Consider the following 27,604-nt stretch of genomic DNA (forward strand, 5'->3'; position numbering starts at 1 on the left):
TGGTGACTCCAGCGCTGCCTGCTCACCAACCAACTTGTTGGCCTTCATGGATGGGCTGTTTCCATTTTGATGTCTTTGGGTTACCAGCCGCAGCCAAGTTTGGCTGTGGGTACCATGTGAGTGTAGTAGAAGATGCTGTTACATGGAGTTAATGAACATCCTTGATTTGCGTTGCTGTAGCAGCCAGGAGCCCTTGGTGCAAACCTAGTGAAAGGAAGTGATTTCTGCCCCTAGAGCTCTGTAGCTTCCTCCTAGGGAGCCTGAGAAAACATTGCTGGTTGAATGGTCAGTGTCTGTATCCATACACCCACCGAACAGGAGCTGTCAGAGGCTTTTTGGCCACCGTAAGGAGGTCTAAAGCAGCATTTGGAGAAGCAAAGCCTCTGTGGAGAGTGCTGGCAACCTGGAGATGACACCTGGGAGTTGCCTGTGTGCTGGTGACATCCCTGCACTGCCACAGGTTCACAGGGGCTGTGTTTGTACCCTTAGAGAATGGGAATCGGGAGGCAAAACTGCAGCTGGATGGGAGCAAGGATCCTTTCATGAGCTTCAGCTGCTGCCTGGGTATGGGCTGGCATTGAGCTATGGGAAGGAGGCAAGGAGTCTGCTCTGCTTTGCTTGCCTTGCTCTGCCTTCCCCCCTAAACCAAGTGGCCTTTTCTGCAGCTGCCTGTGACAGCAGCAGTGCTACAGGGTGGAGGAAGCTGGAGCTCACCCAGGGTGTGCAACTTGGTCAGGGTTTTCCTGGAGGTTGCCCCTGCCCATGCAGAGCAGCTCAGGGAGATCAGCAGGAGCATCCTGGTTTGCGTGGCGTTACAGCCTGGTTATTTTAATCTTGGGCATCATCTCTGGCTAAAAACATTAGCTCACAGTTGCAGAAACAAACCCCAAGAGAGAGCAGGGCCCTGTATTGAGAAACAGGCACTGCCCCAAGGAGCTTGCAAAAAACCTGGGAGGGGAAGTCAACACCCCAGAGCAGGGCTGGGATTGCAGCACACTCCCCATGGCCCCAGCCAGCAGCCTACACATGGGGCCCCAGTGTCCTCCTGGCTGCTTAACACCGAGCTCTGACCTGTGCTGCTTCTGGGGGCTCAGGTTGCCAGTAGGAAATGAAGATGCCATGGATGTGAGGCTGAGCAGATGGGATGATCTCCAGTGGCTCAAGGCAGTCTGAGGATGGAGAAGACCTGCTTGTAGCAGGGACTGGGCAGAGTTGATCATTTCCAGCCTGCCTGCTGTGCTGGGGAGCTGGAGCAGTCAGCTTGCAAAGTCTGAGGGATGTGTGGCACACATTCCTTGAGCCCAAAACTCGGGGACTATGCAGTGGTGCTGGGGGACATGAAACTCCTGGATCTCTTACAGGGATGTGGCTTTGGACCAGCGTAGTCTGAGGTGTCTGCAGCATCCCCAGGAGGATGCCTGGGTACCTCCAGGCAGGATCAGGAGAGCTCCTGTAGGATGCAGGCAGGGGAGGATTATGGCAGATGAAGTGATACCTTTGGCCACTGGAAGCTGTGTGGGATGATCCTGTTCCCTAGCTAATTTCCAGCTCCCAATTTAAATCCTCTGGGCTTCCTCTCGCCCTTGACAAGATCAAGATCCTGGGCACCCAAGGGTGAACACCCTGCCATTGCATCCTCTTCCACAACCAAACCAGGCACGGAGGGATGCCTCTCCCTGCGTGCGCCATGGGGAAGAGGGAGATCGCTGATGGGGGAAAGAGGAGGTGGCTGCCTTCCTGTGGGTGTGTTTTCCAGAGCAGGACAGAAACCAAGACAGCTCAGGCACCAGCCAAACAAGGTGACTACATTGTGAGGAATGCAGGCACAGGCTCTGTGCATATGGGAGATGTGGAGAAGAGATAGAGGGGCAGCTGCGAAAGGCTTTTGCCATCACAGCGAGGGCACAGGCTCCTGAAAGGCAAGAGGAAGGGTCGGTCTCAGCACCTCCATCCAGAATGAAGTAACGTGAAAGTGGTACAAACCTCAGTGCCACCAGCCACTATGGCTACTGATGGCGGAGCAGGGTGAATCAAGCTTTTGGAGAGGTGTTGGGATAGGGAGAACCGTGAGGATTTTAAAACAGTTGTATAAAGATAAAGGGGTGGGATACAGATAAAATCCTGGCGCTTGAGCAGTGCAAGAGATGAAGGGACAGGCAGGAGCCATTCCAGAGCAGGTAATCCCTAAACCACTTCCTTTAGGATTCCCAGAGGAGGAAAAGGAGGAATGCCAGGTCTCATCCTAGAGCAGTTCTCCTCCTTTGTGAGGTTTTCCTGTGCTAATATTGGGTTTACTCATCTGGAGTAAGGATCCATCTATCTGCTTCTCTAGGATGAAACGAGTCTTGGTACCAACATGGTCAAGAATGATTTCGTCTGGGGCTGGAAAAGGCAATGGCAGGGAGTTTGTTGTCAGCCCCTGTCAGCTGAGGGTGAGGCTGGCTGACGAGCCTGCAGGTCCTGCAAGGGAGCAGGCCAGAGGGAACACATGAGATTCCAGGCTAACAAACTGGTTGTGTCCCCAGCCTGCAGAGCCAGCGGCATGAGGGCAGGAGACGGCCCCGTTCCTCCCAGACAGGAGCTTTGGAGCTGGAGCTTTCCTCTCCTGGCATCAAACAAGCCCTGCTCTTATGGTCTGGGATGGAGGGATGAGCAGAGCAGTGGGTGCTGCCAGCACGGGAGAGGTGATGGGGAGGAGAAGCTCCCCAAGGAGTGCTGGGTGGTGGCCCAGGCAGGACCCTAAATCAGGGGGAAGGATTCTTTATTTCCCTGGCTCCAAGTGCAGCCAAGGAGCCTGGGGAAACCTTCCCGTGTTTATCAGGAGCGAGCAGTTCGTTGTGCCCTGGGTTATGGGAGCATTTACACCTCTGTGCACGTCCCCGTGCTCAGTTCCCTGCTGGGGACCGGCTGGAGCCATTCTGGATCTGGCTCCGACGCAGCCCATGCAGAGCCGAGCCGCGCATGTATTCATCCCCATCCGCCTTTGATCTTAAGCTCTGTCAAGAAAGATGCTTTGGCAGGAATCTTGCCCATCAAGTACCATCCATAGGCGGCTGCAATGTCACAGCTGTGACCAGGCCCTGACAGCTCCAGGAGCTGAGCTGTTGCCAAGTTTAAGCCAAGCCTCCACCTTCTGCCCTCGGGCTGGAGGCAGCTCCTTTCTGCGCTGTGCAAAGGCTCAGAGCTCCCTGCTCCTGTGCCTGCTGAATTCAGGGGGGCAGCAGCTTTCAGGTATTGTCACAGGTTGGAGGAGCTGCCACTGATTCCCTTCCCCCTGAGCCTTTGGTCTCGCTGTACAGACACTGACCTGCTGGGGGTAGGAGCTGCTGCGTGGTCCAAGTGGCTGAGGAAGAGGATGGGGAGCTCTTCATCAGGCACTGCAGCGATAGGACAAGGGGTAATGGGTTAAAACTGAAACAGGGGAAGTTCAGGTTAGATATACGGAAGATGTTCTTCCCTATGAGGGTGCTGAGGCGCTGGAACAGGTTGCCCAAGGAAGTTGTGAACGCTCCATCCCTGGCAGTGTTCAAGGACAGGTTAGACGGGGCCTTGAGGGACATGGTCTAGAGCGAGGTGTCCCTGCCCACGGCAGGGGTTGGAACTGGATGTCTTAAGGTCCTTTCCAACCCAAACCACTCTGGGGTTCTGTGCTGCTGCCTGAGTGAAGAGCACATCACACGAGAGTGAAACTTGCTCACTGCATCCTCAGATGAGCCAAGCCCTTGCTGCTCCCTGTGCCACAGGCTGGGTACCGCTGGGATGTCACCGGGTACCACTTGGGTACCAGCGCAGCTGAGCTCCCTCACTCCCCCCTCCTCTTCCCAAATAGTCCCAAAGCTGTTTCCTTCCCCCGGCTCGGGGTGGGGAAGCCACTAGATGGCAACGTTACCTGCAGTGCGGCCCCGTCTCCTGGGGTCGGGGATGCTCGGGGGTGGCCGGGACCCCGCAGTGATGCCCGGGCTCAGCCCGGTGGGTCCGGTTAGCTGCACCTCAGCTGTGTGTGCTGAGGGCATTGCTGCGGCTGGGAGCACTGGGAGGGCTTTTAGGCACGACCAAACCAAGCTGATTTGGAGCCGGCCAGCACAGGAATGCACAGGAGCGTGTAACCTGCGGGAAACACCCCGTGTCTGCCCCTGCTCCCCTCACTGCCCGTGTTACATCAGTGCCATAGTCAAGCCTTGTTGTGCGAAGGGCTTTCGTCCTGGTGAGGTGGATGGGTCAGGTGTGAAAAGCCATCTCCTGTTAATCTGGGCTTGGAAAGGCAGGAGAAAGGCTGCTGAGAGCTGGTGGTGCTTTGGGCATGGCGCTCGTGTCTTGCTGGGCTACATCCGACTGGTGAGTTCCTGCAAGCAGAGAAGTTACTGACCTCGACTTTGTAGTGCTTCCCAGGTGCTGATTCTTCCCTGCTTCCCCTAATACAAGGCAGAGGAGTGGGATGGAGAAGCATGGTGGCACACTTCTCCAAGGCAGTCAGCTGGCCTGAATGGAGATGTTAATTAACTCTCCATCCCACTGGGGCCACAGTGCATGAGGAAATGAAACTACAGCCCTGAACAGAGAAGGGATGTGCTGTTCACCCAGGGAAGGACTTATGGGAGCTCCAAGCTGGAGCTTATAGTGATACAACAGGTAATATTATAAACAAGAGGCATCACTGTCTTTCCCTTGTGAGGCTGGAGAGAGTGGATCATGATGGATGGGGATGGGGATGGAGGCAGGAGTACAGTCCTGCCAATAGCTCTGCCCTTCCTCACTCCTTCACTCCTCCACTCTCTGTTGCAGTGCCTCCGGGTGCTCAGTATTACTTTTTCCTCCTCTTATTTAGAGCTTTTCTTGGTCTCTATCCATAGCCCTGCGCTGAGCCAGCCCCACGACAGATGTCACCACCACAGCATGGGAAAGGTGAGATTGGCCCAAGGGGAAGGAGCAGAGGCTGAGAGGTCTCAAGTCCCAGGTTCCTCCTCACGGCTCCTTTGCAGTAGAGAGCGATGGTGCTCATCCACGAGGTCCTGCTCTGCCCTCTCCAGTGCCCTGGCAGGGCTGCGGGTTGTCTCTGCCTCCCTGTGTGACCAACGGAGCTGGCCAGCACCCAGGGGTGTCAGTGCGGGACCCCAAGCAACCAAGAGGAGCAGGAAAGCCCAGAGTCTCCTTCCTCCTCCTCCTCCTCGCTGCCTGCCAACCACCTTGCCCGGTCCAAGGGGTGGCCCTGGGTGGCCCCATCTCCCGCTGGTCCAGATGGGAACGGCCGCTCCCAATTACTCATGGGGATGATGCGGGGTGGGGGGGGATGCAGGGGTGGAAAGTTGAAGTCAATGGAAAGCGGGCGCTTGGCTCTGTCCTCGTCCTCCCAGCGCTGCAGCTGGAGCTGAGCTCAGCCAGGACTGAGGCCACGGGTGGCGGGCGGCTGGCGAAGGGACACGATGCTCAGCCATCAGCATCTCTGGCCTGAGCTGGGACAGGCTGCAGGGAGACACAGAGGTGGGAGCGAGCACACAGACACCGGCCACACGGCCACCCATAGCCCACAGTGATGGGCACCCACTCCGAGCTTCCTGAAATTGGGATGATTATCCATATTTATCCATATTTCCCAACAGAGAGGGTTTCTGGCGTGATGGCTGGATTGTAAAGGCGAATTCTCAGGTTGTCTTGCCACGCTTTGGAATTACTTCACACTGTAGCTCCTGTGGGCTGCAGGAAGACTCACTTCCCACCTCAAAGGCTTTCTGGAGCATTCGACTCGATTATTGTTCGTATTCAAAAGTCCTTCTTTGCCAGGTTTTCCTGCCTAAGCTGAGGTTCCATGAGGACATCCATAGAGCCCACCGGGAAGGACCAGAGACACCTCTGCAGTGTTTTGATGAGCAGATGCATTCCTGGCAAAACTCGTTATTTCCAATGAATCAGCATTTTCCCATTCAAAACAAACCCAAACTTCTTCCAATCCCTCCCTCAGCCGCTTTTACTGCTCAGGGCGAGGTGGCAGCTGGACCAAACCCCACAGGCACATTTGGGAATACAAAGTGGCTGAAATGGGACCCCTGGAAAAGCCTGACCGCAACCAGGTGGAATTTTCCAAGCGGATGGAGAGACAAAAGCTCGGCCAATCCCTGCACCAGCAAAACTCTACTGGGGGATGTTCAAAGGGAGCGGAGCTGCTCACCCTGCCGGGACCAGGAGGAGCTGAGATCCAACTGGTGCTTCACGTCGGCGATGCCTCCCCGGCTTTGTGCCGAGTGGGATTGGGTTACGGGGCTGGGGCTGGGAAAGCTCCTCCCCAGGTCGCAGGTGGATTAAGGAATTCCAGTCCCCATTCAGTGCCCAGTGAAGCACAACTAATATGGGAGCTGTAAAGAGCAGGGGCAGGCAAGGTGGGAGGCGTTGAATGGGAAAGGCACCTGCTAGGGAGGGTGATGGAATTCGGCAGGCGGTGAGGAAACAGGGTGATTTACTGGCCACAACCTGCTTGGTTTTGCCTTTGAATGGGGGCATCAAGGGGTGAGGGTGGCAGTGGAGGTTCAGGTGTCACCTCCGTAATGGGGATGCTTCTAGGGAGAGGAAAACCCATCACCCAGCGCGGGTGGGTCAGAGCCAGGCTGCATCCCGGACACGGGCACAGAGCCTGAGTGAAGGGAACACGGTGCCAGGGAGCATGGTGGGACGTGGGCAGGTCTCTGAGGGTGACAAGGACCTCCCAGTGAGGACCTGATAACACCAAAAAGGCTGAGAGATGGAGAGAGAGTCACCAGGGTGTAGGAGATGGTGCAACCCTGAGGCCGTGATGGTGCTAACGTGAATCAGGCGATAGCAACTCCCTCTTTTTTGCCTATTAAAATGCCTGTCTCCTGCAACACATCTGCTGAGCCACGTGGCTCCAGGTATCACCCTGCTAAGCCCAGGGTGCAGACTGGGCTCTGTTTGTCTGAGGTCCCCTTATTCCAGCCCAATCCAAGGGGGGTTTGCATTTAAGGAGCACCCTGCACCCAGCCCACCGGTATGGGGATGCGTGGCTGTTACGGGAGCTAGCAATGGGGCCGACGCTTGCTCTGAAGCCAGAACAAGGCTGCAGGGGATGGAATGGGCTGGGACAGGTTGGGATGGGATGCTCCAGCCACACCACCGCCTGACCTAGCGATGGGATACCCCAGTGCCATAGAGCCCCCGATGATGCCCCATCCCCAGGGCAGGTCCCCCTCAGCCCTCCTGGCTGTGTCTGGGGAGCCTCCTGCACCCAAGAGCCGTTGGGGAGGCAGCGCTCTCATACACCCTGCTCCCCGGGAGACTCCCCGGCGCCTCCTAATAGGACTTTAATTATACATTCACCAGCCCCATTTTGCCCTCCCTCCTTCCCTCTCCAGTTCAGCTTCCCCAGAGATGTAAATCCCCGGCGCGTGCTGCGGGGATTGTCAGCTCCACTAATGACCACCTATGAGCGTGCTGGGGTGGGAGGGCAGCGGCGTGGGGACATGGTAGGTGACACCACCCTGACTGGCTTGGCAATGCCACCCCCCCCCCCGGCTCGGTAGGGGTGTCCCTTGGGTCCCCCTCTGCCTCCAGCTGTGGAGGGAAGGAACACATTGGGATTCGGGGTTGTTGCAGGTCAGAAGAGGAAGGCTGAGGTCCTGCAAGGGGATCAGGATGCAGCGTTGCTCCCATGGTCGCTTCGTGCAGCAGGACGATGCTACCAAGGGGCTGTTAGCCCCAGGCATTAGATGGGAGCAGGCACCTCGGGGGGGATCAGAGCTCCACGTGTCCCACCGACAGCTCTGCCAGCATCCAACCTTGTGGCATCCCTGAGCCATCCCGCCTGCCTCAGACAGTGTCTGATGCCCACGGCGCCGTCAGGCTGCTTTTCAAAGGCTTTCCCTTGGAGCCCTGTGCAGAGACGAGCGCGATTTGGCAGGGACTGGATCCTCCTTTGCAGAGGGGAGAGGCTGGGCTGAGCTGAGCATCGCATCGCCTTGGACCGCTCTGCTCCGTGAGTGGGTATCACGGGCTCAGTGCTTTAAAGCGAAGCAAAGGGTTGGCTCCTGCCTTTTCCTGCTTCTGGGCAAGCCCCTGACTCCTTCGTTCAGGCAAAAACTCACACTGAGGATTTTGCTTAAGTTGAGCCTGGGAATTGGGCCCTCGAGGCTTAAATAACTCTTTGTGCATGGTACATGCCAAGAACAAAAGCAACCCAAACCAGACCCAGCCATGTAAGACCACTAATTTTCTCTCTGTTAATGAGCAGGAATGTGGGGTCACTGATTATAATGCTCTTTAACACCTCGCCAAACCCTCGCAGCCCAGCTGGGAACAGCAAGTGACCACACGGTGCTGAGCCTCCCTGTGTTCCCTGGAATCACGAGGGGCAGGAGGAAGCCTTCCCTGGGAATCCGACATGGATACCTGGGGCTGCTACCCCTTCTAGATAGAGGGCTTTCAGATGGTACCATTGTCCAAGGCTTAATCTGATTCTGCAAAGGAGGAGCCAGGCCTGGGACTGCCATCACAGAGGGTTTCATCAGAGCTGGAATAGGGCGAAAGTGGTGGATCCAATGCAGGGATCTTCTCCCCGCTCCCCTAACGCTGTGCCTGGACCAAGGAACAAGCTGGCAACCTTCATTCCCCCAAGTGCACACGCAGCCACTGTCCTTGGCACCTTCCAGCAGCAAACCCATAGGAGCAAGTCACTGGGATGAGCTGGAAAACACCTGTTTCTCCAGAGATGTTGAAGCTTTTCCAGTTTATTGCTCCTGAAATATGGTGGTTTTTTTTCCAGAGGAAAGGACTCTTTGGGATGCTGCTTTCTGTTAGCGGGATGCTGTGCACGTGTTGGGGGTTTGGGATTTCACCCCACGTGGGAGATGCCAACAGTTTCTCTCCGAGTGCTTGATGAAAACTGTTCCATCAGGGAAACATTGCAGTGATTTCCTCCCTCCCCACCTTCTGTTCACCTGCTCACGGGCTTTTGCCATGAGACTCTGATGTGGGCCCTTGCGAGCCACACTTGGCTCACCCACAGCATCCCCGATGCGTCCGTCCGGAGCTTGCTCTGACACAGGGCTTCCCCAAAAGCACTTCCTGATGAATATTCATGACGAAATCACATCTATGTTTGGCAAAGAGGAGGTGCAGGGGAGGCCCGGGCTCCCCCTCCTTCTTTGCCAATGGGAGCACGGAATTCCCATCTCTCAATGGTCACAACCTGGGCAGCAAAGCCATTTTTTTGCCATCAATGGGGCAAAGAGCTCCCTGGCAAGGACAGAACGTGCAGTCAGCTGCAAGCTCAAGCCCTTCCTGTCGGCTCTTTAGAGGCTTGGCAAATTCCTCCCCCAACCTGCAAGCCCTGACAGGTCCCTGCGGCACGAGACGGGCACCGTGCATCCCATGCGGAGGATGTGGGGTTGTCCACGCTTTCCCCTTCCCATGCATGTGTCCAACTGCAAATGCAGCTGCTCAGTGCTTGGAGAGGCTGGGGGTGACCTGGGGGATCCCACATGCTCCTGAATGGGGGGATCAGAGGAGCCCAGACGCGTTTGGGTTGAAGGGAGCTGAAAGCTCATCCAGGAGGTGCTCCAGGCACATAAACCCCTGCAAGCAGCTGACATGAGGAGGATGAGGGGTAGGAAGCACCTTCATGGGGAGCAGGCATGGTTGGAAGCATTAAACCCCCATTCCCCACCCTGGTTTGGCACTGGGGCAGTTATTCAGCTGGTAAAAGAGATGCTGCTCATTTCAGTCGTAATCCCAAAGTTCATCAAGTTTCTCCCTTCACAATGTGTGCCTGCAAGAGGTTGCTTTAAGCCAAAATAATCAGCTTTATTGAATCAAATGCTTCACTGAGAGGCCAGTACTTGATGTTCTCTTTGTTTAAGTGCTGCATCTAACCATTACCAATCACCTTGTTATGTTATTAAAGTTGCAAGCCCTTAATGGGTCTCTCCAAAAGGCAAATAACAGCTTCCCAAATGAAGAGCCTGCAACAGGAAGGGAAAAGACCATTTACACAAGGAAACCATGCAGGAAACCTGGGTGAGATCTCAGGCTCGCCCTGAAGGGAAAATCAGCCTCCAAAGTGTTATCTGCAACACCCAATCCAAACCAATACTGGTCATTATTTAAATGCACAATGGATTCAAGTTATCTGAAGAAAAAGGAAGAATCCAGACCGCTATTCCCCATTATTGAACTGCCCCATTTCCTGCACAATTTTCTATCAGAAACAGGCAATTTTGCACCACTCCAGCAAAGAAGGGGCAGGCATCAAGTGAAATCCCAGCATGAAATCCACAGAGCTTCATGTGAACAGAAAGAGATGGAATTTCACTCAGGTTTTAATACCTTTTTGGAATACCCCAAAGGATTTTCTGGGCTTGCAAACAGCAAACCCAATGCTTTCACTGAGCCAGCATCCTTACTGGCCAGGGCAGAGCTTTATTAGTGATGACCGAAGGGAAGATGAAGGGTCTGGGGCTGTGACATGCCACCATCCCTGCAGGACAGGTCTCAGCTTACTTCCAGCTGCACTGCTCTCCAGCTCTCTGCATTCAGGGTGATGGGAAGTGAATGAGGGTTAAAAAGCCTCTTTAACTGGTGCTCCTGTCAAATTAGCAGGGCAAGGCGCTGAGGCTGGGGCTAATGAATGGAATAATTGATGAAATATGTCAGGTTTCAGGCGAGCAGGTTCACACCTTCCCCAAAGGTTTCCAGATGGGGCATAATTATCCCCAAACGAGGGGAGGAACGGTGACGAGGGGAATTTAGAGGGCAGAAAATTACTGCCACAATTAATCCCAGGCACTTAATAAACTCACCAAAGAACAGCAGGGATGGGGAGAGACCCCCTGAGGATTTTGGTCACGTTTTGGTGATGCTGGTGGAAGTTTTCGCCTCTGTGCATCGGTGGGGAAGCAAAGGCGGCACCGGTTTTGCTTCTCTCCAAAGCAAGATGGCACAAAGGGGAGCTTTCTCCTCTCCTCTGCCTCAGTAGGGTTCAAGGGTTGAATCATAGAATCATGGTTTGGGTTGGAAGGGACCTTAAAGCGCATCCAGCTCCAACCTCTGCCACGGGAGCAGCTTGCTCCAAGCCCCTGTGTCCTTGAACACTGCCAGGGATGGGGCAGCCACAGCTTCTCTGGGCACCCTGTGCCAGTGCCTCAGCACCCTCACAGGGAAGAGCTTCTGCCTAGGAGCTCATCTCAGTCTCCCCTCTGGCAGGGTCAAGCCATTCCCCTTGTCCTAGTGATGTAAACCAGGGGTGGTCTATGTGCCCCTCAGTGGATCACTGCTAATGTACATCAGGGTCCTTTTATTCCTTGGATTTCCAGCTGGCAGTCCCCAGTCCCCGTGAAAACCAAACCCGGAGCAGCTCGGTGTCCTGGGGAATATTGTAAGGTCTAAAACAAACTATTTGCTTTATTGAGGGGGGGATGAAGTGGGGAGGGCAGGGGGGATGATCACTGGTTGTAAGGATTTTAATGTCCCTGTGATTTCAACTCAAAGCGGTGATGAAGCAGGGCACAGAGCCTGGGCGACCCAGTGGCTCTGAGCACAGCCATGCTGGAGGGAAGAGATGCTGATCTAATGGCACCAGTGTCAGCTATACCCACGAAACCCACCCGAGCCCAGGCCAGGGAGCTGGGCTTCAACCAGGCTTCCTGCTGAGGCTGCAGCGCTTGGGACAAACCCTTTTTGAGCATCCTTTTTGCAGAGCCCCCCTTTCAAATCCCTCCCGGAGAAGCTGGAGCTCTGCAAAGCTAAAGGGGAGGAACCAATACTGATGTGAACCTTCCCTTCCCTTGTGTCCCTCTAAAAGCTCCCTGTCGAAGCCAGATCCAAGATCCCCCCCCCCATGACAGCCACCCATGTCTGCGTGTCCCCTGGGCCACCTCTGCACCTTCAGGTCACCTCCCCATCAGTAGCTCCTGTCTTGCCTTGCTCATGCTGTGATTCATGCCACGGGGAAACAGGTCCTGAGTGCTCCGGGGGTGTCTGACACCATCCAGGGGACAAATCCTGCTCCCACTCGTGGTGGTGCTCCCCTATAGGGTAGGATTGGGAAAGAGGGTGCAATGGAGCAAAGCCTTTCCCCTGCACTGTTACCTTCTCTGGCAGGTCTCCAGCCCCCTCCCAGGCGATGCTCCCGACAGCCCCTCATCCTTTTTTCCCTAGGGATGGTTTCTGCTCCTGCCAACCAGCCGGAATTCCCAGGGGAGAAGCGCAGGGAGCAGCCAGCACCGCAGCATCCCGCTCCCTGCGCTCCGGCGAGATTCCTGACGGGCTGGAGATAGCAGGGATGTTCGTTAGTGTGGCAGCGGTGGCGTGTGGGAGGGCAGACGCCAGGCTGTCTGCTCCCACTTTGTTGGGCTTGTTATTAACTTCTCCTTGGGCTGCCATTAACCCAGAATTCCTGTACTTGGCTTCAGGCTTTCCCCGCGCCGGCTCTATCTCCAGCGTGTAATTACAGCTGTTGGGATCTCCCTTTATCTTGCATCTTGGAGGTTTGTTACCTGGCACATGCTTCCCTGTACCCTCCCCAACACAGCCTTCCCTGCTCCCCTTCCTGCTTCCATCCGCCTCGCCCAGTGCAAGCGGGCAGGGGAAGGATCCGGAGCTTCTCTGCATTGAGCAGCTCTGCATTGATGAAGCCGCATCCCGAGCTCCTGCATCCCGAGCATCACCGGGCTGGTGAACGCATCCCGCACGTCCCGGCTGGAAGCTCCCTGCCACCGTGTGGGTCTCGGCGTGTTGTCAGCACCTTCCAGCCCCGAGACGGAGACTTTTGAGTCGGCTCCAAGCGCGGCCGTGATTTATTTGTTTAATTTAATGACTCGTCTCGAGGTGTTTGCTTTGGCAGCAGGTTCCCCCCCCCCCCAAACCCCAAACCCTGCTCCAACAGCGCGTTCCGTCCCTGCCAGCCCACGCCGACACAAACAAGAGGGCTGGGACCTGACCCCGTGCCTGGGCGGCATCAATTCCTGCCCTGGAGCTGCTGAAGCCGCTGGGAACCAGACCCCCCCCTTCCCCCGCCCCCGGGTGAGCGGTGCCTGGGAGCTGGGAGGTTTTCCACAGCCTGAAGGGTTGGTGCCAGTTTCTTACCCCGGCTCCCAAGGGGATGCAGAGCAGGTGGAGCGGTCCCTGTGCTGCCGTAGTGGGATCAGGGATGGGGCGTCCCCTTGGCACAGGGATGCTGAGGGTGGCACCTGCAGACCCCCGACCCAAAACTCGGCTTGTACGGAGCTGAGGAGGAGGAGATGGGATCCCTTTCATCTGGTGTCATCGCTGCTTGCTATGGGCTGCCCCATGGGGCTTGCTTGGAAATTCCCACATAGGGGTATCCACTCCCTCTCTAGCCCCACAGTATGGAGGGGTGGGATCCCCTTGGCATCACCAATGACACAGAGCTGTGACACCTTGCCCAATGAGAGGGGATTTGACCCTGAGAATCCTCCTTCTCCTTGCCAGAAGTCAAACCTAAACCACCCATGGGGACTCCAGCATCCGCCGCAGGGACCCTGGCTCCTCTGGTACATGGTGGATATTTGGGATACTTCTATTTACGTGTAATTATGGGTATTTATTACATCCATCACATAGCAAAGGGCTGGGAGCATTTGAACCCATCAGATCCAGCCCGGGATCTGGTGCCACCACTGGCAGCCACTGCAGTGGCGGGGATGCAGCCCTCAGTCCCAGCATCTCCCTCCCACCCTCAGCACCGGGGTGAGGAGCACCGGAGGGAGCAGAGGTGCCGGGAGCTCATCCCTGCAAGCCAGCACCCGTCCTGAAGCAGGGGAGAGCTGAGTCACCCCGGCAGGGAAAGTGAGGAGCCGGGATAAAAGCAGATCAGTGGAGGTTTCCTTTGATACTCCAGCAGCCGTGCTTTGGCCTTGGTGCCAGCCAAGCCGGGCTCCCTGGGGATGCCTTGGCCAGTGCTGGAGAGCATCCGGATTTCTCCCTGTTGCCTCTATTTGATGCTTTACCCCTGTTTTTCCTGGGTGGGGTTGGGGAAGTTTTCACTTTGGCCCCTGCAGTTTGGTGCCCTGGGCACTTTGGGCTTCTCTCCGTGGCCACATTTACGGTTTACATTGGATTTTGAGCCCTGAGGACAGACACTGGTGCTTTGCCCAGCTCCCTGCTGGGATGAAGGGACGTGGGCATCCCAGAGCCTGCGCCCAGCACCGAGGGGCCAGTCTGTGGGTCTGGCTATGCTGGAAATGATCCTTATGGAGGTTGGGATGGGGAGAGAGAGCAGAAGGCACCAGTTACAGGGGGTCAGAGGGGGGTCAGGGTTGTTGTACTGGGACATGTGGGGCAGGACATGAGCCCCAAGTGTCCTGGGGTTAGCCCAGAGCTTGGCGGTTAACATCGGAGCTCCTGGCCCCTGCTTGGAGTGACTCAGCCCTGGCACGATGGCCGGATGGAAGCATGTTTTGGGGATGGTTTAATCTCCAGGGAGGGTGGGGACGGGGACCCTCCCTGCCAGCATCCCCATCCGCCTGGCACCGGCTCCCTCGGGGCTGCTCCACCCGGGCAAACCCTGCTCTTGGAGACCTGGCAGCTGGGGCTGGTTCCCCCAACCCATCCCTGCGCTGCAGCCGGGGCTCACAGACCCCCTCCAGGGCTTTGCATAAGATCTGGGACGGGAGGAGGTGCAAATCCCCCCCCTGCCAACAGCACCCAGGCTCCTGCTGGCTGTCCCCAAAGGCGCTGATGGCACAACCAGCCCGATGGGTCGGGGGGGGGGGGGGGGAACGATGCTCCGGTTGGGAGCCAAGGTGGAGGCCACGGGACTCCTCGGGGCCCCACGCACCCCGCCAGGGTCAGGGCTCCCCGGGGCGCTGGGAGGGAGCGGCCGGGCAGGTCGGCGCCTGCCGCCGGGAGCGGGGCCCCGCGGGGACCGGGCGCTGCCGACGCCGGGGAAGGGGCCTCCCGTCTGCCGGGGCAGGCGCCGACTGGGTGGCTCTGGGGTTCCCACCCCCGCGGGGGTCCTCCCCCAGCACCCACGAGCACTGCGGAGGCGCAGGGCCTCCTCAAGCCTCCATCCCTCCATGCGGTGTCCGTCCCTCCCGTCTCCATCCCTCGCGTGTCCCATGTCCCCGCACAGGTGAGCTGAGTGCGAGCAGCCTCAGCTCCACCGTGTCTTGTCCCCCAAGCGCCGGGGTGCCCCGTGTCCCCCTTCGAGGGGATCCGTCCCCCCAAGGGCGATGTGCGGGGACGTCGCCGTCCATCCCGGAAGGTCCCTGAGAACGGGGTTACCCCCCAGCATGGAGCACCCCAATATGGGGAGCAACAAGGGGCAACCTCCCTGGGGAGACCCAGCCAGGACACGGGGGTCCCCCCGGGTGTCCCCTCGGGGCGGGTGCATTGCTCCCGGCCAAGGAACCGACGGGGAGGGTTGCGAGCAGGATGGGGACACAGAGGGGGCTGCCCCCGAGGTGGGGGGCAACCAGAGGGGTGCCCGGTGGATGACGTCACGAGGGGGGGCGTGGCCTTCCACCCGAGGGGGGCGGGACGGGGCGGGCGGGGGATCCCCCGGGCGCGGGGCCGCGCTCGGCAGCGTGGAGCCCGTCGGGGGGCGGTGGGGCTCGGTGCGGCTCCTCGGGCTCCCCGGGGCTGCGCGCCCCGGCCCGGCCCGGCCCTGCCCACCATGACCATGAGCTCCGTAGCCGAGAGCTTGCTGGGGTCCGACCCGTCCAAAGCCGCTTTCCTGGAGCTCGGCCACCCATCGCCGCCGCACTACCCGCTGCACGGCCTCCACCCCGCCAGCCACCCCCAGCACGACCCAGCGCCCTTCGCCTCCTACGGCCGGCCCGGGCCTTACCCCTACCCCGGCGGTGCCCCCCCGCTCCCCCACGGAGGGCCCTACCTGCCCTACCCGCCCCCCGGCGCCCAGCACCCCCCGGCCCAGCTGGCCCACGGCGCCAGGCTGCAGGATGCAGGTAAGGAGGGCGCGGGGTGCTCGGCGCTGCGCACCCGCTCCCGGGCACCCACCCGGCGTGGGGCCACGGGCGTTTATCAGGAAGCGCCGGGACGGAGCTGTCGGAAGCGCCGTCGGGGCAGCGGCGATGCGGGGCTCGGCCTGACGGGGCAGGGGGCTGCGTCCATCCCTCCCTGAGCTGGAGCCGCATGGGGAAGGGCGGCTGCGTGGTGGCAAGAAACACTGGGGATGGGGAGCATCAGACCCCCGGCTGCCCGCATCCTGCCTCAGAGCCCGCTGAAGCCCGCGGCTGCTCTTGTCCTGCCTCTGAGACCTCCCGGCCCAGGCAGACTCTCCCCTTCTGCCCCACTACCAACATGCTGCAATCTCAGCTCCCTGCCCCCTTGCATTCCCATTCCCCACTGTTTTCTCCCCAAAGTAATGCAAAATGCTTCCGTGCCCTGTGCTCACCCACCTTAGCCATGTACTGCTGATCTAGGGGCCACCACCATCCCCACAGAAGGGACCCACTGGGGTAGGGGACTCTCCTGTTGCACCCTTTGTTGCCCCATGTTGCCTGCCCCCCAAGTTGGGTGCACGGCAGAGGGGCCTGTGGCCTGCCCACTTTTGGACTTACATAGTTATATTGTCCAGATAATCCCATCCCTCCCTTTCTCCTCCTCTTCCCCCTTTGCTTTACCTGTGGCTTAAAACACACCAGCAGAGCAAAAGCAGGTCCCACTTTTTTTCTTCCCCTTCCAAACCTAATCTCCAAAAAGCAAACCCCACAGCAGCCCAGGGCCTTGGGGGGGGGGGGGACGGGGACAGCGACGGTTTGGGGTTGGTTGTTGGGTTATTTTCTTTCACCTCCCGGCGTGTTGGTTTAACTCGGTTCCTCTCCCACCCCAAGAGCACGAGAAGCCCCTGGCCGGGGCCAACGGGGAGCTGCGCATCAGCAGCAAGGGCAAGAAGCTGCGCAAGCCGCGCACCATCTACTCCAGCCTGCAGCTCCAAGCCCTCAACCAGCGCTTCCAGCAGACCCAGTACCTGGCGCTGCCGGAGCGAGCCGAGCTGGCGGCTCAGCTGGGGCTCACCCAGACCCAGGTACGGCCGCAGCGAGGGGTGAGGGGATGCTCGCAGCCCCATGGCCGTGCACCCCACGGGAGCCTCGCACCCATTGCTGCTCCAGGAGCGACTCTGCACTGAGGCTGCGTCACGATGCCGGGGTGCAGCTGGAACGCTGCCGAGCCGGGCCGTGCTGCGGCGGGGGAGCTGGCGCCGGTGGGCCCCCGGGGCTCGGGTTCGGGGTGCTCCTGCTCGCACCTCCCAGCGGCACTGGGACTTTCCCAGCCCCGCAGCCTGGCTGCCGGCCCGGCCGTGCCCGGCGCTGGGCGGCCCTGGGCCGTGGGATGGGGCGAGTGGGTTTTTGAAGGCGATGGGGAGAGACAGGCAGGCGGCAGCGGTGCAGCCCGGAGCCAGGGGCGAAGCGAGCTAATAAAGCTGGGGAAGGAGGAGACAAGTGGGAACCTGCCGGCAGCGCGGGGGGGACTGCGGGGAGGAATGAGCGGGGGCCACCACCCCACCGTGCCGCACCCCAGCACCAGCACCCGGTTGGGTTTGGGTGGCCACAGTCCGACCCGGAGCGGGGGCCGTGGGGATGTGCATGGCTGGGGCCTCCTGGCTTGCTCTCCATGTTTGTGTGGGCTCCTCGTGCCTCTTCCCAAACGCTTCTCTTAGTGGAGTCTCTGGTGGCTTGTAAGGGAATGGGCTCAGAGCCCGGTTTATCTCATAGACCCCCATGCCCAATTGGCTGTGCTCCCTGGAAAGGGCTGGCGCAGATGGAGATGGGGACCACGGGTCCCCATAATTATTGATGCTGGGGGTTTATGGGGGGGTGCTGGCCACAGACCCCATCCTCCCCACTGACACCTCTCTCCTCTCCCCCCCCCCCACCGCAGGTCAAGATCTGGTTCCAGAACAAGCGCTCCAAGTACAAGAAGATCATGAAGCAGGGCTCCAGCGCGCCTGATGGGGAGCACCTCCATAATGCTGCCTCCCTCTCCCCCTGCTCCCCCAACATCCCCCCTCTCTGGGACATCCCCATGCCAGGAAAAGGACCCCCCCTGTCCTCCAGCAGCTACATGAACAGCTTTGGAGCCTGGTACCAGCCTCACCCACAGGACACCATCCCCCGGGCCCCCATGATGTGATGCTGCTGTGGCTCCAGCACTTGCCAGCACTGGGAGGACCAGTGAGGGGGATGCTCTGCAGCCACCCCCAAGGGACTGGGGAGCCCAGCGATGCCTTGGGGACCTCCACAAATGGAGAAGGAGGAAGAGGAGGAGGAAGGCGACTGCAGCCTGCAGGAACCTGTGAATTATTTGCTCCATCGTGGTCCGAAGTGAGGCAGCCCCTGCACAACACCTTGATGCCACCATCCCGGTGGGACAGGACTTGGCCTCCAGTCGCAGCCCTGGCTCCCTCCGTTCATAGACAGGGGGCAGGGGGGGGCCTGGAGAGGGGCTGGGGGGTCCCCAGACCTCCCCCCCAGCCTGGCTTTATTTATAAACACCGTCCATTATTGTATGCCCCCCCCTATAAATACCTGTACACTTGTAACGCCTGCTCCTCCATACCTGCCACTGCCTGCTGCGGCTCTGCCCCTGCTATGGGAGTAGACACATCAGTCCTGTCCTTGGAGGCTCCCATCCCTTGGGAAAACAACCCTATGGGGATGGGAGCGCTGAAGCAGGGGGCTGGGGCTGCGTCCCCCCTCCCCAAACACCCGTGTGGGACCTGCTGTTGTTTCCAGACACGCGGTCACTGCCCTGATTTGAGGCACGATCGCAGTGATTGCGGGGCAGGCTCCTCGTGAGGGGCTCCTCGATGCCTCCATGGGGTAATGACAGGCAATTTGGAGCTGGTGAGGATGTTGGCCTTAATAAGGGTGGCAGAGGGAGGTGGGGGGACCCTGGGCTCCTGCCCCATATCTCCAGCAGCCCCTGGAGTCGATACCTGGCTCTGGCAGGGGCAGCGTTTTGGGAATGGGGGGATACTTTTCCGCTGCAGGTTCCCTCCTGCAGTGCATCTCCCACCTCCTTTTGTACTTTCCAGAGGCCAGAACCTGGCTGGAAAATACCTGCTTGGTATTTCCCACTTTTCCCAGTCCCAGCCAGTGCTTGTCCCCTATGATGGGGATGGGACCTGCGCTGAGGTTTCCCCAGCAGAGATTTGCTGGGGCACTGAGTCCGTACTGAGGTTTCCTCCATTGCACAAACATGATCTGCGCTCCCGATGCTCCCACTTTACATTCCTCCCACTCCAAGGGTCCCTTCCTGCCCCAGGGACCACATTTCCCATCCCAGCTGGAAAAGCCTGGGAGGGAGGGATGTTGTGATGCTCTGCATGGCACTGTTTGCTTTGCACCGTCAGCAGCGCATGAGGCCAGCCAGGAGTGGGTTTGATCCCTCAGCCAAGAGGTTTGGGGTGCTGCTGGTGACCCCACCGAGCCACAGGCATGGCTGGCTCCTGCTGCGTCCCGTGATGCCCATGGGTACATTGCAGCGATGGCATGTGGAGGATGTGGAGGCTGTGGGCTCAGCACCCCCCAGGACCAACCGAGGCCAAGACATGGTGCCTGGGTGGATGATGGTCCCAAGTGGGGTTGAGGGGGTGAGTCCAGCAAAAGAAGGGGTCTGTGCAGGGCAAGACCTTGGCTTTATTCCCCTGAGGGATGGAGCCCATCACCCCCACCGAGGCTTTAGGGAGGTGGATGGATTTGCTTTGCGCTGCTCATCCAGAGACTGGGGCAAACCCAGCTCCTTGTGGGTGGGATTTATCCCGGACAGGGGTTTGGGCTGGAAGGGACGGCTTTCCTCAAGGAATTACTCTCCAGCCATGGGAAGGGGCTGGAACGCGGTGTGGTCCTGGCTCCAAAAGGTGGCTTGGGTGCTGGCGGGTGCTGAGCAGGGGATGGGGAAAACAGGAGGCAGAGGCTGCGGCGCCCGCTCGGCTTTCCCGATGGATGTGCTGCCAAGGACCTGCAGCCAGAGCCGCTCACAGGTCCCGGCTTGCAGCGGGAGGGAAGCAGCAGCCATGGGTTCCAGGAGCCAGGATCCATCCCACCCCACACTGGGACAGTGGCTGGCGCCTGGACCCCGCAATGGGGACACCCGCAGCTCCCCCTGCACCCAAACATACATGGGAGAGCCATGGCTGACCCCAGATCCTGCTCCAGCCCATCTCTGGGCACCCCTGGCCCCTGCTGCCACCCGCCTGTGCTTGGGATGCTCCTATGGGATTGGGATGGGGACAGGGATGGGGTCTGGAGAGCAGAGGAGGAGCTTTGAGGGTTGTTCTACCCTTTCTGCAGCTGAAGCGGAGGGTGCCCCAGGAGATGCCTGCACAGCATCACTGGAGCTGCTTTTGCCTCTTCTCCACCAGCCAAAAGTGTCCCCACTCAGAAAAGGCCCAGAGCTCCCAGGCATCCCTCTCTGGTAGGGTTTAACCCACTGGATGGGAGAAAACCCATTAGGGGATGTCTTGGGGATGGGCTTCTTTGGGTCCCTCTTCCCTCCACCCGCACGGGCTGGAAACCCAACCAGCTCCCTCCAAAGCACCGGGGCAGATTTGGGGGGAACCTTGTGTCCCTTTGCTGTCCCGAGCCCAGACAGGGTGATGGGACATGGACAGGGGTAGACACAAAGATCCCTGAGGCCACTTGGAAGCGTTTCCATCCTGTTTTCCAGAGCCGTGAATGGAGCCAGGGCCCTGGCTCGTGGCAATGCTGTGGTTGCCCCGTGTCACTCCGGCTGCCGCGTGCCGGGTTAGCCAAGAGCTGGGAGAGGATGAGGATTGGGAAAGGATGAGGACGCCGTGGATGCCAGGCCAGGCTGTGGGTGAGCAGCTGCCCCCGCTCCTTGTGTTGGCAGCAGGGTGACGCAAGGGGCTGGAAGCAGCGTGGCGCAATGGGGAAAGAGGTGCTGGCACCATCCCCTCCAAGGGGCTGGATGTCCCCAGCATCCCCATCCTGGTGTTAGGATGATGAAGGATGGTCATCCCATTCCTGTGCCAGGGCCGGGTGAGGGATGCTGGGAGGATCTGGGTGATGTTCCCACCCTGGTGTGTGTGTTGGGGGTCCTGCCTTTGGCTCTCAGGCTTCATTCTGCTTTTGGGAGCACTCTGGGGTATCAGCTGCTTGCAGGAGGATGGAGCTTGGCAGTAGGGAGGGAAGGCTGGGTCCTGCAGCCCCAGGAGCTTATGGCTGCCCCATCCCTGGCAGTGTTCAAGGCCAGGCTGGACACAGGGGCTTGGAGCAAGCTGCTCCAGTGGAAGGGGTCCCTGCCCGTGGCAGGGGTTGGAGCTGGGTGAGCTTTAAGGTCCCTTCCAACCCAACTCATTCCATGGGGGAACAAGGGGACAACAACAACCCCTGCGTCCATCCCTGCTGCACAAGCTGCCAGCAGACCCCAGCTCACAGGCAGTGCTGGAGGGGAGCAGGATGAACCTCGGTCCACAGGCAGGGATGCTCCCAGCATTCCTATATCATGTGTGGATACAGAACCTTCTGCCTTTCCCTTCCCTAGATTAAAAACCCAACAAAACCCCATTGCCAGCTCGCGCCGTGCCTCTCACTCCAGGCAATGCCGCTCTGTTTCCTCCTTCCCAACCTGCCTCCTCCCTGCTCTTGCTGGCAGCTCCCCCTAATCACCCCCATGTCTCCAGCCTGTCTGCCCGCCGCCGGCTCTGGGGCGCATTGCACACAGCCTCCAACCCCAACCCCAACCCCAAGCATATGGGGGGCTGGCAGCACCCCTTTGTGTGCTGCAACCAGCCGGGTCACGAAGCAGCTGGATGGGGATACCCAGGCATCCCGATGCTGGATGCATGGGATGAGGTGGGAAGCTGGGGGGTGCAGCCATGGGGGGATTGGGGGAAACCTTCATGGGTGTAAAGAGTGAGGTTGGCCCCGTGTGGTCTTGGCCATGGGATATGGGGATGTGGGGACACCACTGGATGCATCCTGGCTGTGTCCAGCACTCAGCGGAGCTGGGGTTCCCTGGATGGTGCAGAGGGACCATCCTCAGAGCCACCCCATGGAGACCGAGTGCCATGTGGGGATGAAGGGGGACCCTCCAGGATCGCTGGGGATGGGATGCATGGCTCAGTGAGGACAACATTGGGATGGATAATGGGACTTCAACCCCCGACCCTTTGCTGCACTCCTAGGCACAGAATGATGCCGGGGACAGCGGGGACAGCAGGGCAAGGTGATCAGCAAGGTTCAGCCCCAAGGACCGTCCCTATCACCGGTCACTGGAGCCCTCCCAGCCCCAGAACACTGATGGGTGAAGTCACCATCTCTGCGACTGTCGTCCCCATGGGATTGGTACCTTGGGGGGGGGGGGGGGGGGGGTGTCCCATCCCTTGCTCATGAGCATCCCCAAAAGGGACACCGGGGCAGCCCAGCACCTTCCCAGTTTGCATGGCCAGCAGTGTACTGGTCCCAGTAAGCAGCAGGGGAGGGAAGCAGGTCCCGGCTGCAGTGGGGCTGACTCTGCAACCAGGAGTAAAATTCCCTTCCTCCAGATTCCCTCTCAGCGGGGCAAAGTGGGACCCGGGATGAGCCAGCAGCACCCTTGGGTGCCCGCTCCCTTAAGCCCCCAACTGCTTCCTAAACCAGGGCACACCGGCTTTAACTCCATGTTTTCCAAGCCGGAAAACTCAGGAGTTCCTCCCTGCACATCAAAAACCCTCCCCAAAAACGACGTTTGGAGCTTTCAAATTCAAACCACTTTTATTCACACTTCGAGATCAGCTTTTGGTCACTAGGAAAGCAGCAAAGGTCGCTCGGAGGAAGCCTCTTTGTCCTTAGAGGGGGCTCCCAGCACCCAATTTTGGGTGTTTTCCCCTTTTTTTTCCTTAAAAAAAACAACCCAAAAAGCAAACAACAAAACCAGAGCAAAACCAGTTTGGTTTGGATCAACTTTATACAAACGAACCTTTATGTACACTCTCTTTTTTTCCCCCAATACACCCCTATTTATATATAAGGCAACATAAATAAGACCCTCGGCACTGTACAACGTGTATGAACACTTCTTCAAACGGCACTTGCTGCTTTTAAAAAAATAGCATCATCCTCTTAAAAAATAGTAAAATTTCTTTTTTCTTTCTCTTTTTTTTCTTTTTTTTTTTGTTGTTTTTTTTTCCCCTCTAAAACGTGCTGTTGATTCGCTTAGAAAACAGGCACCCCGCTTCGCTGGGAGCTGAACTGACACGGATGGAGTCACTGCTGGGAAACAGACTTTAGCACAGCTTTTCTCTCTACAAAATAACTTAAACCGTTCCTGAACTGTTTAAATATTAAAATAGGATTCTTTTTTTCTCCCCCTCCCCTTACACTTTCGATTTATTCTTAAATAACCACCTTATTGTCGGAGCCGGTCCTCATCCCGCGAAGCCGCCATTGAAACGGATGGGCTGCGGGTGCTGCTTGGCTCCCGTGGGGTATCCGCGGTCCCCCCCCGCATCCCGGCGGTGAAGCTCATCCTCTCATCCGATGCCGTGAGGGTGAAGCTCATCCCGCTCCTTTGGCATCAGCGATGGGCACCCGCACGCGTCCTCCTCCCCACGGGCTCCATCCGGACCTGGGTGCGGGTGCTCTGGGTGCCCCTCGTGCTCAGGGAGCCCCCCCTAAAGGCAGCTGCCCAGGGTGGCCCCAAGAGGCAAAGCTCCAGTGAGAGATTCCCATCGGGATGCGGCTCCTCGGGGGCTGGTTTTTATTAGGGGGTGATGGAATAAGGATAAAAATGCATAAGAAGAATTCGCTGCCACCTTTTCCTTGCCTGCCCTGGGCTGGTAGCTATGGAGTTTAACCCTTTGGAGTCCTCTTGTTCCTGAGATGAGCTGGGAAAGGATAGGATATCTAAGAGTATATTTAGGGGTGTGTGTACATGGGTGTCCTTTTTTGCTTTAAAAGTAGAAAAAAAAAACAAAAAGAAGAAAAAAACCCAAAAAGTAGGGGGAAAAAAAGGAGGCAAAGGAGTTCTGCCACTGTCCCTCATTCCTGGCTCTTAGTAGACGGCACCCGTGTTTGGGGGCGGCCCCGGGGAGGTGTGATGCATCGCGGCGGCCGGTGGTGGCTGGTGGGGTCCGTGGGGTCCGCTGAGGGTCTGGGGGTGGTACCAGGGGTTGTGCTCCTCCAAGAAGCCAGGAGAAGAGCTGTAAGGAAGCGGCTGCGGGAGGGGGGTCCTGCCCGGCGCGCTGCCGTGCGAGTTACTGTCCCAGACGGCCGGGGAAGGCGGGGAGTTGCAGGCCATGGAGTCGCTGTTGTTGGGGCTGTGCTCCAGCGGCACCTCGCCGTTCTTGTACAGCTTCTTGAACTTGGAGCGCCGGTTCTGGAACCAGATCTTCACCTGGCAGGGAAGGAGAGGGGGGTCAGTTCCCCCGGCACCGAAAGCGGGTTGAATGGGATGCTCACGGCGAGGCGGGGGGGGAACGGACCTGGGATGGACCCCACTGAAGTGGGAAGGGATAAGGGACATGGGCACCCCGGGGAGCTTGGCACACCATGGGGACTCACAGACATGGTGCATTGCGGGAAGCCCCCCCAGCTTGGCACCCGCATGGCACCCATGTGGACCCCAGACCACACAGTGCTGGGTGGGAAGGTGTCAACGGCCATGGGCGTCATAGGGACCCCATTGCAGGAAGCCTGCCAGAAGACCCCAAACACCCAGGAAGGCACCGGGCTGTGGGTGTCACCCGGACGCACCACGCAGGCACCACGGTACGGGTGTCACGGGGACCCTGGAGACATGGAGCATCGCAGGGTGCCCTGGTGGGGACACGGGCGTCGGGGGAAGCCCGTCACTGCAGCATCACGGGCGTTGGGAGCGTCCCTGGAGCTGGGTGAGGCGGCGCTGGACGCCCTTGGCCCCTGGGGAAGGGGTGGGTGGCTGTCACCCAAACAGGATGTCCCTCTGGGAGCGGGTGACGCGCTCCGTCAGCCCTTTGCCGAGTGTCCCCGATTGCTTCATCGCCCAAGGGAGGAGGAGGAAGGCCGGGAGGCGCTGGGGAGCGCCGCACCAAGGGCGGCACAAGGGCGCCGGTGCCGGCCCGCAGGCAGGGAGGGTGCTGGGGATGGGATGGGGTGCGGGGGGAGCCCCGCGCTGCGGCGATGGGGGGGGGGGGGGGGTGACAACCGGCTCGTCCTCGCGCCAGCAGATCCGGGGGGGGGAGGATCTGTCCCCGTGCCAGGCAAACCCCAAAAGCGAGGCTTTGGCCCCACATCGTAAGGGGGAGCCCATAGCACCCGTCCCTGCTCTTCCCGTCCAGCCTAAACTGTCACCCCAGCACGGAGATCCGAGGGGGAATGTGGATCCTATCCCAAAATCCCTTCTCTTTGCCCGGACCAAGCAGCACGGGGGAGCCGGAGCCCCGGGAGGAGCTCCCTAAGGGAAGCCTTGGAAAATCCAGCTGGAAGAGCAGGGTCTGCCCCCCAGGTGCTCCCACGAGGCAGAGGGCCAGGACCTGCTGCTGGGATGGGGTGTCTCAAGCACCCTGTCCCAAACGTCCCGTCCTGCATCCGGATTTGGTGTCCCACATTCCCGGCGTGCCGGGTGTGTGGTGACCCAGGACTCTCCCAGACACAGGGGCAGGATTCAGCCTCTGACCCTGCCCGGTGCCGGAGCAGAGCGAGGTCTGGGACAGGGCTTGCTCCAGAGGGAAGGGGATGAACCCCGAAACCTGGGAGCGGGCTTGGCTGGGATCCTTCCCTTCTCTCTGCTCCTTCCCTCCTCTCCACCTTTTCCTCTGCAAAGCAGATCTGCTCCGCACGGGGAAACGTGGCAGCAGGGACCCCTGCGCCCATAAGCAAGGGGGCAGCACCCATCCATAGGGACCCCCAGCCCCTGCTCTGTGAACAGAGCCCCCCTCCCAAACCCCACCGGTTCGGGCTATGCAAGGAGGGCGCTCCCGGCTCCTGCCCTGCCGATCCCTCCTGCCTGTGGCTGGGAACTGGGGTGCCGGGGGGCTCAGCCCTTACCTGGGTCTGGGTGAGCCCGAGCTGGGCGGCCAGTTCAGCCCGTTCGGGCAGCGCCAGGTACTGCGCTTTCTGGAATCGGCGCTGCAGAGCCGCCAGCTGGTAACTGGAGTAGATGGTGCGGGGCTTGCGGATCTTCTTGGGTTTCCCATTGACCATCCGCACCTCCGGCTCCGGCTCCTCCTTCACCGACACTGGGCAGAGAGCGGAGGTGTGAGGCTGGTGAAGGGGTCCCAGCGCTGAGCACGCACACACACACACGCACACCCCATCCCTCAGCTCAGGGTCATCGCACTCCGTGTGCCCCCATCCCCAGGGGCATCCCCTGATGGCCACATCCAGCTTGGATCCATCCCGCTGCATCTCCCCAGCAGCACTGGGGATGCCAGAGGGGGCTGATCCCACAACAACAACCCCATCCCCGGCTTGGGGACACTTGGAGGAGTGCAACTTCGCTGCCTTTGTCCCAAGGGACTTGCGGGATGGATACAGCCCCTTTTTTCCCCAAGCATCCTACCTGCTTCTTGGGCCGGGAGCTGCTGGTCCCTGAAGTGGCTGTACTGGCGGTAGGAAGGGCTGTAGGAATAGTCAGATTTGGGCGAGTAGGTGCCGGCGGTTCCGATGCCGTTGAGGTTGAACTGGTGGTAGGGGTAGTGGCTCACAGGCTGGCTGTAGGACTGGCCCGGGTAGTAGTCGTGCTGGCTGGTGTAGTAGCCCAGGTCGGTGACGGAGGACTCCGGTAAGGTGGGAGAGTCCTTGGAGGCGGCATGGCAGCTCAGGGAGCCCGAGAGGTCGGTGAGGATGCTGGAGAGCTTCTTGTCGAAAGAGCCACTCATTGCTGGAGCTGGGCAATGGGGGGGGGGGGGGGGGAGCTGCCTGCCTGGCTGGGGACCCCCCAACCCGGCGGCTCCGGCTGCCCACGTCAGGCCTGGCTTGCCCAGAGCCGGCTCCTCCACACCAGCTCTTGCGAGGAGCAACCAAGAGACTGTGCCCAAACCTCCAGCCCCGGCCGCCTGCTTAAAGCCTTTAATTAGGGAGCAGGGCAGGGTGGGTGCGCATTCCGATTGGCTCCAGAAATATTGCCTGGGAGGCAAAATAGGCTCCGGCCTCCTCTCTGCCTCTGTGTGTGTGTGTTTTTTTTCCTCTCCTTCCCTTCTTTCCCTCTCTCAAGAAACAACAAAGAGTGGGTGAAGGAGGGAGAAGGGATAAATAGAGACCGCAGGCTCCTGTTTGCGGGAGCAGGGGAGGGAAGTGGAGGGGGGGGGACGGGACGGGACTGGCGGGGCCTCTGGGGACACTGTGAGCCAAAGGGGTGCTTTCTGGCAAGGGGACTTTTGGTGCTGAGGGGGGATTTGCAGGGGGAGCAGAGCTGGGGGGTGTTTGCTGGGGGGTAGAGCAGAGGAAGGGTTGGGGATAGGGAGTAGGATGGATCCAAGTTTGGGATTGGGTGGCTGGGGGGGTACATTTTAGGACCAACCCCACCCCCACCCCCCCCCCCAAGTCCCACCTTCTCCCAGTGTCCCCCAGTTTAATGTCGTGCCCAAGCCAGCCCCATGGAGTGGTCCCCCAGGTACTCCACCAACCTGCCCTTCTCCACCTGCCCTGTGGGGACCTCGGGTGGTGACAAGCCCTGATTCTGAGGACACTTCTCCTCC

At 59.3% G+C, this 27,604-nt stretch overlaps 2 protein-coding genes across 2 annotated transcripts; one reads left to right on the forward strand and one right to left on the reverse strand.

Annotated features, from left to right (window-relative positions):
* The first annotated feature begins 15,508 nt into the window (after positions 1–15,508).
* On the forward strand, positions 15,509–18,252 carry LOC133264029 (homeobox protein box-5-like). The gene is made up of 3 exons (XM_061443925.1): positions 15,509–15,926; positions 16,815–17,008; positions 17,863–18,252. The coding sequence occupies exons 1-3, from the start codon at positions 15,635–15,637 to the stop codon at positions 18,112–18,114; spliced, it is 738 nt and encodes a 245-aa protein (XP_061299909.1). The 5' UTR covers positions 15,509–15,634; the 3' UTR covers positions 18,115–18,252.
* A 4,880-nt stretch (positions 18,253–23,132) lies between these two features.
* Positions 23,133–26,949, reverse strand: DLX3 (distal-less homeobox 3). The gene is made up of 3 exons (XM_061443924.1): positions 26,467–26,949; positions 25,953–26,143; positions 23,133–24,321 (listed from the first exon to the last, which is right to left on the reverse strand). Exons 1-3 carry the CDS (start codon positions 26,783–26,785, stop codon positions 23,980–23,982), a joined length of 852 nt encoding a protein of 283 aa, XP_061299908.1. The 5' UTR covers positions 26,786–26,949; the 3' UTR covers positions 23,133–23,979.
* Positions 26,950–27,604: the final 655 nt, after the last annotated feature.

This window comes from Pezoporus flaviventris, unplaced genomic scaffold (assembly GCF_033815535.1).
Source record: "Pezoporus flaviventris isolate CSIRO_AGI_PZ_B2104156 unplaced genomic scaffold, CSIRO_AGI_Pfla_v1 ptg000569l, whole genome shotgun sequence".
Lineage (NCBI taxonomy): Eukaryota > Metazoa > Chordata > Aves > Psittaciformes > Psittacidae > Pezoporus > Pezoporus flaviventris.